This window comes from Gekko japonicus, unplaced genomic scaffold (assembly GCF_001447785.1).
Source record: "Gekko japonicus isolate JY-2015 unplaced genomic scaffold, Gekko_japonicus_V1.1 scaffold1387, whole genome shotgun sequence".
NCBI classification, from domain to species: Eukaryota; Metazoa; Chordata; class Lepidosauria; order Squamata; family Gekkonidae; genus Gekko; species Gekko japonicus.
The window spans coordinates 8786-20367 of NW_015174881.1; the positions used below are offsets into that span (position 1 = coordinate 8786).

General features: G+C 41.8%; 1 protein-coding gene across 1 annotated transcript in view; it reads right to left on the minus strand.

Moving 5' to 3' along the window:
* Nucleotides 1–797: 797 nt before the first annotated feature.
* AKAP8 (A-kinase anchoring protein 8) overlaps nt 798–11582 on the minus strand; it is a 41929-nt gene continuing 31144 nt past the window's right edge. The window contains 5 exon segments of the mRNA XM_015424892.1: nt 798–2113; nt 5907–6002; nt 8055–8185; nt 10948–11041; nt 11465–11582. The exon segment at nt 11465–11582 is cut by the window's right edge and continues 2 nt beyond it. Coding sequence (XP_015280378.1) covers nt 1688–2113; nt 5907–6002; nt 8055–8185; nt 10948–11041; nt 11465–11582 — 865 coding nt within the window. The 3' untranslated portion in view covers nt 798–1687.

An 11582-nucleotide genomic window follows, 5' to 3' on the forward strand; every position in this document is an offset into this window, starting at 1 on the left:
AAGGAGTGATGGGGCCGGATGCCATGATCTTAGTTTTTTTTGATGTTGAGCTTCAAGCCCACTTTTGCGCTCTCCTCTTTTACCTTGAGCAAGAGGCTCTTGAGGTCCTCTTCACTTTTTGCCATTAGAGTGGTATCGTCTGCATATCTCCATGGACAGTATGAAAAGGCAAGGAGGAAGGGAGAAATCTAATTGTCTACCATCTCTTGCTGCTACCATTGCACCCAGGTTAGTTTACTCTCCTAATTTTTCCTGCTGTGGCCTGTCTGTCACCTGCCTTATTGGTGCTTGGCTGCAGGCTGGAAAGTAGAAGGGGGGGGGAGAAGAGTCTGACCTACACACTCACAAACTCATCTTGTCTGGATTTTTTTTTTGTTTGTTTCCCAGGTGTGAGAGCTTAGCAAGATGTGGTCAGCATTCCCAAAAGTCCTAGCAGAAGCCAAATACCTTGATAATTTAAAACAAAATCCACCTGTAAATTCACACACGTAATATGGAAAGATAAAGCAAGTTTGATATCAATAAAACAAAATCCACCTGTAAATTCACACGTGTAATATGGAAAGATATCTCTTTGCTCACTCCCCCCACTGAAGAATCTGCTTCCTCTGTAAACCATGGTTTTGGAATTTGTAGGGTAAGAAAGTTGGGGAAAGGGTATATATCCCACACTCCTGACTGTTCTTCTTGCTTAACCTTGTTGTCATATAATTACATAGATGTGAATGGTTTGAAGGCAACTAAATTACAAGTAAATACTAGTTCTCACTTTCACAAGTTTATTTCAAAGCTGACAAAGTACTTCAGGTTTATTGGGGACAAAGGTAGAGTGTCCCTTCCACTTTAAAACTTTATACGACAAGCATCAATTAAAAGAAATCAGTTCCTATTTTGCTGGTCTTGGTACTGCTTCAGTACTCCCAGAGCAGTATTTGGCAATCTTCTCTGTGAATGATATTCCTAATTGAAAAGTATGAGAGGGAAGGGAGGGATTCAATTGTAGCATAACTTTTCTCCTTCAAACTAAGCCCCCCTCTACCAGCATAATATACAAGCTGCATTTTGCCATCCAAAATATTTGAAATAGTGCATGGTATAAATGATAGTCCAAGGGTGACACACAGTAAATTTATTATTTAAAAACTATATTGTTAGCGGTGCTATTTTTCATGCAATACTGCAATCTGGATAAATGACATTAACAGCTTTCGTGCCAGCAAGTCCTCTCCCAAGGAACTTGAATGAGCAAACAATTTCACAGAAAAGAATAAACACATTGATTTACTAATCTACTTCCCCATTCACAAGAGGACCAGTTTTGTTTCCAAATGAAGCTATATTACTTCTGTATTGTAAATCTAACAGGAACTAAATGATCAAAATTTGTTTTCAAATACTGCTGTTCATTCTAAACTGCAAGACGACTATCAAGTGTTTCTTGGGGAAACGTAGAGCATCCCAAGCTTTCCAACCTAAAAATGAAACACAGTGGATGATTTCCACTTTTGACAAAATAGCAGAGCATACGACTGCTTCTGTAACAGTACAGAATCCCTTTCTTCAAAACAGGAACAAAACTGGTAGCAATTTAGCACTTCACAGTCGTGTACTGCACTAACATAAAAAGACAGGAAAAAAATTATACAGCTAAGCAGGACAAATCTCCTTCACAGAAACATTCACATGGTCATTCTTGCGGTGGCTCTACACTTGCTACTACAACTGTTTCCTTCTTGGTATCACTGTTTTCAGCCACTGTTGTTTCCATAGAGTTCTCTCCCATCTCAACATGTTCCTTCCCTTGGCTTTCTTTTGGTTTCTCTTCTGGAGTTCCTTGAGAAGGAAAAAATGGTTCTTCTGTTGTTTCTGCTGCCTCTGTTCTCTTTTCTTCCTCTGTAGATTCATCTTTAGAAAAAACAACATTGGAACAGCTTCTCTCATCACTTCCTGGTTTGTCAGTTTCACTGTCTTCCACTGCTTCAATCTCATCTCCAGCATGTTCTTTTTTCTCTGCTGCAGCATCTTCTGTAGGCCGTTCACCCTCAGGCCCCTGTAAGGCTTCAGATTCATCAACATCTTGGTCAATGTTTTCATCTGTAAATGGGTCATCACCCTGACAAAGAGGAAGCACAATGTTATCACATGGTTGCAAAATTGTCTTAATTCCTCCTTTAAGGAGCCTCAGACCTAAAACATTGAAGTTTGCTATCGAGATTGAAGTGTGGGTGCTCTATTTTAAGTCAGTGCAGAGTGAAAGCGACCCCTCCCCTTTGCCTGAAAGCTACTTAAGCAAATCTGCTTATGTGCCCCAAAGAGCCTTGCGCTCTTCAGACCAACACCGTTTAACAGTCCCCGGCCCAAAAGACTTCGCCTTGCCTCAACCACCAGCCTGGTGGAACATGCTCCTAACCAAGATCAGGGCCCTGCAGGACTTACTGCAATTCCACAGGGTCTGTAAAACAGAGCTGTTCTGCCAGGCCTTTGGTTGAGGTGGTGGACATCAAGGGACACTGGCCTCCCCTGCTTTAAGTGATCCCTGGTGCTATTTACATCATGGGTGCTAGGAGGGACTGACCTATCCTAGTTTGAGTTTGTCACTGCCCTCTCTGGCATAAGCCCAGCTTGCACTGAAATAAGGAACCAGTGGTCAGTAGGTTATTTTACATCAGTAATTAAAATTTCAAGCACTAGTAATAATGTTTTAATTAATTTAATGTATGTTCTGTCGGATGCCATCTTGTAAACTGCCCTGATTCCACTTGCAGGGTAGGATGGAATAAAAATCCCAAAATAAAATAAAAATAATAAATATGACATCCAGGGCCCTAATCCTATGGCACTATCTGAATGCTGGCAAAGTGTCTACCTCACAGGAATAAGGACAGAGTGCAATTTGCTGCAATGTGTTCCTCGGGGCATCAGAAAAGGGTAAAATCCTCAACAAAATGAAATGCCTGTGGCCTCAGAAAACTGCTAATTTCTCAACTTACTATTTGAGCACTCAACCCAGTAGCAGAATCTGCAGCCTTCGGGAAACAGCCAGTTGTCCTGGCAGCTGAGATGTATGCAGCTTTCTCCCTAATTTTCAGTATATCTGATTATTAGAAAGACCAGGTGTTGGCATAAGGCTACAAGCTAATGAGAGGTATTTGCTAGGGTTGTCAGGTTCACCCTGGCCACCGGCAAAGGATGGGGGGGGGATAGGGTGGCCAGATCCAGGTTGGGAAACTCCTGGAGATTTGGGGGTGGAGCCTGGGGGAGGACAGGGACCTCAGAGGGGTACAGTGCCACAGAGTCCACCCTCCAAAGCATCCATTCTCTTCAGAGGAGATGATCTCTGTAGTCTGGAGATGAGCTCTAATTCCAGGGGTTCCCCAGGTCCCACCTGGAGGCTGGCATCCCTAGCTACTCACACACTTTGGCGATCTCATTCAGTAATGAACTCTCTGTGTTCAAGAACACTAAGAGAGGACTGTACTGGGAACAACTGCTCTAACACAAGTCATGCTAACCTTATTAAGACAGAGGATAGGGCTTTCTACAGCACACAGTGGAAATGGTGCTCTGTAGTGTTTAGCTCTGGCTGGGATTTCTTTGCTTTATTAGAAGAAACACTATATAAATGAGCAGACTGACACATCAGGACTACGCTGCTGGATTTCAACATTCTTGCTTGCCACTTGCTTTGATCCAGCAAAACCTAAGCCCCATTTATCCCCTCCTCACAGATCACTTTCATGTGAAATTGACCTGCAGCAGGTTTATGAAAGTAGGCAGCATGCCAGTGGCAGAAATCTTGCAATAAACTGATCAAATGCAAGTGACAGGTTCTGAAGTCTTCTACTCACAATGCACAGGAAGTCCTGCTCCTCCATCTGTGCCCTTGGAACCCCACCCATAAGGGCTAGGCTGAATACTACAGCCAAGGACTTCTGCACCCAAGAATTAAGTATTTTGGTTTTATGACCCAGCTGGATCAAATCCAGACCATACTAGTTGCCTCCATGAAAGAAGATCCATGCAAGTGAAAGATAAGAAATTATATCTTCTTTGGCTGATTTTCAGCCAACTAGCCACAGTTAACAGATATTCTGGAGTTTCAGAGCGCTCCAAACTGTACCCTGCGATTTGGATATGTCCATTATCGCTAATGAAAAAAGGAGGGGGGAATTCAGAGTCCCCAACTTCTGAAGACTGTCATAGGCTCCCTCAGGAACGGCAAGGTGCCAGCATCCTTTAGCAGAGGAAGCATTAGGCCCATGTTCAAGAATCACCTCTTGATGATGACAGTCTCACCCTGCCTCCAACCTTCCTTTCTTGGGGAAGGTGCTGAGAAGACCTTTGATGGGGCAGCTCTGGCATTACCTGGAATCCTCAGACTTCCTTCACCCCTTTCAGCTTGGTTTTGCACCTGGGTATGGTACGGAGACTGTGCTGGGTGGGTCGAAGATCTCCTCCTGCTGATGGACAAAGGTCAGGTGTCCATGCTGATTCTGTTAGACCTGTCGGCAGCCTTTGATACCGTTGATCATGAGGTGTTGCTGAGGCACCTGCGGACCCTAGCAGGGGTAGACGGAGTTGCGCTTGAGTGGTTCAATGTTTTCCTCCGAGAGATCCCAGAGGGTGGCACTGGGCAACTGCTCATCTGCCCCAAGGGCTCTCTTGGGAGAGCTACCGCAGGGTTCATTCTGTCACCCCTCTTGTTCAACGTGTATGAGGCGCCGCTAGGGGAAGACAGCCTCAGTATATAGGCCACCAGCGCCAACAACAGGCTGATGTTTTCAGCTCAAAGTCTCTTTCACTGGACCCAGAGAATGGAGTCTCAGTTTTGCTAGTGTCTGACTAGCAGAGACCAGGACTTAGTTTACTGGCAGAAGCTCAGTCTGGATAAGACCAGAGTGTCACCACAGGGGCAGGGGAGACATACAGAGGAGATGGCAGATGCAAGACCTGCTCCCCATTAGTCATGGCTGCCACAAGAGGGTCTTGTTGAATCTTGGGTTGCTCCTGGATTCCCAGGGCAAAGTAGCAGCCAAACTAGTTTCTTTTCATCTTCACCTGGTCAGATGGTTGCAATCTTTTCTCTCAGATATGGAATATACCAATTACCCATGGCCACGTGTGGAACACGAGTAAACCCTTGATGATCACACAGGAGTGCCTCCATGTGCTGCAAATTCCCATGCAGGCAGGCATGGCTCCTGTTAGGGGCTTATCAAACCCCTGCTTTGGAGACTGTGCTCTATTTCCAATTTTCACCAGGTTAAAACTCTGGTTTTAATCTACAGGGCCAAATCCAAATGTTTTGGAGGCCTCATGAAATGGTCTTCCCACAAGAGATCTTTAGGAAGAACACAGGGACTAACAACAGATGTGAGGTTAATTTTTTTAAAGTCATAACTGCCAACTTTCTGGGATATATCAATGCACAGCCTACTTTTTTAATTCAAGAGACAATCTACCCATATTGTGAGAAAGAAATGCAATGCATCCAACTAATATTTCAGCCCATCAAGCAGTGCTTAAATTGGGTGCAGTGCTCCTTCAGCACAGGGTTTTACACTATCTTTGTCAGAGGGCTGTCTTGAAGACAATAGGGTTGGGTTTTGTTTTTTTGTTAATTTGTCAAATTTTAATTTGGATGCTTTTCATCTCTAGCTAAAAGCAGGCAGAGATTTGTTATATACAGCCTGCTCATATGAGTATCCAGCACTTTGGGGGGTGGGGGGCAAAATGGCATATTGCCCAAACAGAGAGACACTACTCTAGGCTCAGACAATGCACAGAAGAACAAAGCAGTAACTTTGCATGTCTCCATTTTATGTGAAAGTCACATGCAGCAATACTAGTCCAATACTTAGTCAAGGCCAACCTGGAGCTCATGCTCCCTTGCCCTGCTTACTTACCTTGAGGTACTTTTCTAGCATTTTCACAATGTGTTTGCTATTTAGGACACTCTTAGCTACATGGAAACTAGCTTTCTTGAAATGTTCCGCTGCCATCTAGAAAGAGCAGATATACAAGTAATTATGATGATCAAGTACAAAAAAAGCATGGACTGGGTGCAGGATGCTGCATTCCTGGTTCTCTCTATCCCTATTTCAGGGCATTGGTCCACTATCAGTATGTACCCATGCCTCTACAAGGAGAGAGAAAAACTTTTAGACTTAGGTGGTCAGTGAAGGCCTTTTGCTGTAGACTTCTATATGAAGCGTTTATCCAGGAATCTTCAATGTGTGAAATAACAGATAATTATGGCTTTTCTACTGTCCAAAGTTAGCTCATTAGGGAGCTAAATATGGACAGGACATAAAACTCATAAAATGTTTCCACTGTACTTTTCTTGTATTATTTACATCTAACATTTCATAGTCCTCTGACTACTCACATAGTTTGTTTTTGAATACAAACACAGAGTTTCCAAATTATTAGTTGCTATAGATTTTCCGGGTTGTGTGGCCATGGTCTTGGCATTGTAGAACCTGACGTTTCACCAGTAACTGTGACTGGCATCCTCAGAGGTATAACACAGAAAGATGGAGTACTCTCTGTGTCAAGGATGCCAGTCACAGCTACTGGTGAAACGTCAGGTTCTACAATGCCAAGACCATGGCCACACAACCCGGAAAATCTACAGCAACTAATGAACTCCGGCCATGAAAGCCTTTGACAACATTTACAAATTATCTTTGTACACAATGTAGCAAAATAAGAACCAGGCAGGATAGAAACACTTTATGTTTCAACTGTAATGGCAGGACAAAAGTACATATTTTTTACTAAAAGTATGAAATAAGCAATTACGTAAGGGAATATGCAACATTCATAGCACAGGTATTAAAACATTCTATAATTTATGAAAAATTGTTCCTGGCCTGCAACCAGCAAGCAGATTAGCTTGGGGTATCTCAGAAAGAGAGAAATCATGATTTACAATATGTTTAAGGAGCTTCACCAAACTTTTCTCACCCAAATGACTGGCTCCTGTGACAAGACTTTTTAAAGCTCTCCTTCAGCTGGCACTGATCAATCAGAGAGAAGGGGGTGCCTGCTGGCAGCAGCCTGTCAATCAAACTGTGCTTTACAGTGAGGCATTAACTTCTAATCTCCCGGTTCACTGCTTTTGATGCACTAAGCATCCTGGTTTTGGAGGTCAGTTTGTCAGACACCCCTTCACAAATTGGAGCCAGAATAAACATCCTCAAACCAAAAAGTGAGATAAAACTAATCCAAAGTAGGAAAAAGTGGATAAAACGTTGTTTTCAATCTACAAATCTATTTTCAGTCTACAAATCTATTTTCTGTGTATTTCCCAACTTTCATGAGGGCAACTGCCCTGTTGCATTTCATCACCCCCCCATAACTTTCTGTAAATGGAATTCAACACTCAAATGGTGTTGGGTTTTTTTTTAAATTTGAATTGGGAATATAGGGTGAAATTGACAATGTTACATTTTCTGATTTATATTTCTGTACTACCAAAAAGAAATGTTTAATGAAGTGTACATTTTTTTCATTGTGGCTGGTGTCATGCATAATAAACCCAGGGTGTTTTGGTTTTGGTTTTAACTTTGGGGTCTGTTCAACCCCCACACTGGATCTGTAAATTATATATATATTTGTGTTTATGGACTCTGACCAATGCTGAAATATATTTGTGTTTATGGACTCTACTTTGACCAATGCTGAAATAGGAGACTGCTAACAAAACATTTCTATAGATCTTTGGGGAACCTGAAAAGATTCCTTGAACTGACTGTCATCTCTCACTCAGAAGGCAAACAAAAACAGGACATACATACTAGCTGTTCTGGTCCAACAAAATAACTCCCCTACTGAATCATTATTCAGTCCCAGAGATGGGGGCAGTTATTAGCAACCTGAAAGCATGTTAGTAATTTCTCCAAACAAAAGCTCTCAACTGTAAACACTTCAAAAATCTAAAATTGATTCTCTTTATAGAGACCCTCCATACAGTCAAAAAACGATCAGGTAACCTGTTGTAATCTTCTAAGCTATATCAGAATCACCTACAAGGCACAAGTGCTACTTACCCTACGGTTCCTGTTGTGATCGACAGATCTCAGGTGTCTTTGAAGAAGATGATGTTGTGCAGGGATTAGCATATCGCAAGCCATGCAGTGAGCAGCTTCTATCTTCTTAAAGAAGTGTTCCTGGCCAATTCCTAAAATGGCACACTGTTGAATTAGATACTAGCCATAACAGCTGAAAGTAAGTCATTAACTTGCCCTGGTATGAGATTTCACAAACAACTATCCCAATAGGAATCGGATCTCTCCTCACCAACCAGGCTACATGAATCATTCTAAGTGTAAAGTTAAGGTCATGCCATGCAAAATGATTATTCACTCTATTATTAAGGCATTAAAGAATCCCACAAACCTTAGTTCAGTCATTCCTAGGGCAATTTGACCCAGACACATGGAAAGTTAACATTGCAGCAGTGGCTGTAATCTGAAATTCTCATCTAAACATCACTGTAAAGCCACACCAACAAAGCTTTTACTGCATTTACTAAACGCTTCTTTCCCAGCTACAAGTCTTAACAGGTCAACAGGAAAAAGTCTGCCTCTCTGTTATTAATGACTTAAATCATCCACCCATGTTTCAAACCTAATGTCATTCATCATCACCAGTTTTTAAAAATCCACTTTTGAAAGACCTGTCACAGGATATGAATGCTCTTACTGATCATCAAGAGTGTCTGCAAATTCTGGAAGAAGGAATCCCAAATTCCAATCATAGTATCATAAAATAGAATTATGCCATTTTGCTTTATTTGTATAATTTCATTTTTTAACACAATATGGAATTTCTGGTAAAGACTGAACAGGACAAGTGGGACGGAGGTATACGAGAACCTCAAAGGGATGTTGGATTTGGCAGTAAGGAAACAAACTGATGTAGCAGTTTCTTCCTGCCCATCTTCCCCTATGAAATCTTCTTGTAGTCTGGTTCTAATACTACATCCTTTCAAGTGCACCTTCATGGCCTGCTTTTGGGTTTCTGAGAAGCAAGTAGCCAACTACATTTTATGAAAAGGATATTGTGTTTGATGCATTCTTTGTCATCATCTGGGTCTCTACATAAGAGCCCTGCCAGATCAGACTAATAAGGAGTCACAAAGGATCACACGGAGCTTTTCAAGGGAAGATTGCAAGAGTAATACCTCATATTATTCCAACTCAAGAGAGACTTGCCTTTTTGACCAGTTCTCTATTGGTTTTTTATATTCTGATACTCATGTCCTAATGTCAGAACTACCCTTCACAACAACAGTAACATGCAGTTCCACAGCATACTTTCCTCTTGGTGCATGGACTAAGGGCTTTCCCCCCAACCAAAGCCTTTATTCCATTTAAATAACCTGTGTGGCCTTATGTCTGTACATGAGTGTGAAAGAAGCACAAATACCAATACACAGTAAACCTTCAGTATGTCTTTCCAATGATTTACAATCTCATGCAATGTTTAAGAGATTAAACTGAGACATTTTCCTACCGAGTAACAATCATTAGAGGGAAGACGTGTCACAGGAAGACGTGCTGTGTTCAAGCAATCGTTTGGTTCAGGCAACCTCTCTCAACTAAATGGGACTATGAATATTTTCTGCATCTAGCAGCTAACACTTCCGATGTAGCTCTCAGTAGTGAACGTGCTCATCCCTACTGTAAGCATTCCATGAGACCATCTGTGGGTCTCTCTTGAGCCACGTCATCTGTGTCACTAGCTTTATTTTTGTTGGGGTGCACTCCCAAGAAGCAAGCCCTTATCAATGGTCACAGCAATCAGAAGAATTTGATTTTCCCCCCATAGGAACACATGAAGCTGCCTTATACTGAATCAGATCCTTGGACCATCAAAGTCGGTATTGTCTACACAGACTGGCAGAGGCTCTCCAGGGTCTCAGGCAGAGGTCTTTTACATCACCTACTGCCAGGTCCTTTAACTGGAGATGCTGGGGATTGAAACTGGGACCTTCTGCATGCCAAGCAGATGCTCTGCCACTGAGCCACAGCCCCTCCCTAAGTCGCTTTAATTATAAATTGTGATAGATTTTAATAATAAATTGTGTTGGAATTATAATATGGCTTAAAAGTGGTGTATAAAGACATTAAACAAATAACAAGATGTAAGGTCTATTACATACTGTTTGCACAGCTCTGGTCATACAAAATGCAAAACTGGATTGAAGTGGACTCTTAAAATTGTTTGCATGTCAGTTTGAAATGGTGTTACTAATGGTGAAATGGTGTTACTAATTCCAGGGATTAAATTTATGGCAAGTGGATAATGCTTCTTTAAAAATCCATCTTTATCAGCGCAACACTTCCCTGGGAATAAAAGCCCCACTGAACATACCTGCTGTGCAGGATTCTAAGTAGTCCTATTTAGGATTGTTCTCAGAGTGTGTCAGGTACAGTACTGGACTTGGGCCAGAAGGACCTGGATTCATAGCCCCACTAAATCATGCACCTCAACTGGGCAAGTCACTCTCTCTCCCCTATCCCGCGTTTATGTGAAAATAAAAATAGGATACTCTCATGTATGCTGTCCTGAACTCCTTGAGGAAAGGGCAGTATACAAGAATGACATACACATAAAATAGCTCACAAGTAAATCTTAATATCCATCTCCTGCCTGTTATCCTTGCAGCCCATCCTGAACATGAAAATTTCTTTAACCCGCTTTCTCCATGCTGTCCCAGTCTAGACCCTACTAGACTCTTTTTAGGAGTATCTGCTTCTCATGGTACAAGCTGCACCAAGAATTCAGGAATACTGTGGTTAATGAACTAATAGCCTTCCAGTTGCCATCTTAAGCAAAGTTACACCCTTCTCAGCTCACCAGCTTCATCAAATGGACTTAAAAGAGTATAATTGTCCTTACAATTGTACTGTTCTTCTCATAACTGTATTAACTTACCCTTGAAAGGGTCTGGTTTTGGCTTGGTGCCCTCTTTCTCTGTCAACTCTTGACGGCGTTTCCCAATTTTTTTATTTCTGTTCACAATATACTTCTGGAAATTGGGGAAAGGAAAAGTCTATATAATTGTACAAGCCTCTGCCCTCAAACTAATAAAAAGTAACTTATACAAGGAGACAACTACATACAATAAGGTAATTATTCTCATTCCCTTGCTCTCTGGATGAAGTTGCCCCTCAGAGAACAGAACCAATGCAGCAGCATCTTTCCTTCAAACTTCTGAGTAAGACTTTTTAAATAAAAACCCTGATGGCCAGTGAAGAAAATGACAAGCAGAAGCAGATCTAAGCAGTCAGTGCTACTCAGAATCATGGTATGCTAGACAAATGATGCACCAACAACTAACCCCCCCCCAGTTTAGACACGCTTGCAATGAAGATCTACAACTGGCAATTATTGGTTGAGGGGAGCAGTAGCAGTTACCCTGTTTGGAACTTAAGATTTGAAAGCAACATACCTGCAAGAACTCAACAGTTTTGTCAGGCAACTTTGTTCCAATGTATCGCAACACTTCTTTGTGAAATTTGCTCTGTAGATGCTTCTCAATTTCTTCATCATCAAAGCTTCGGAATTTA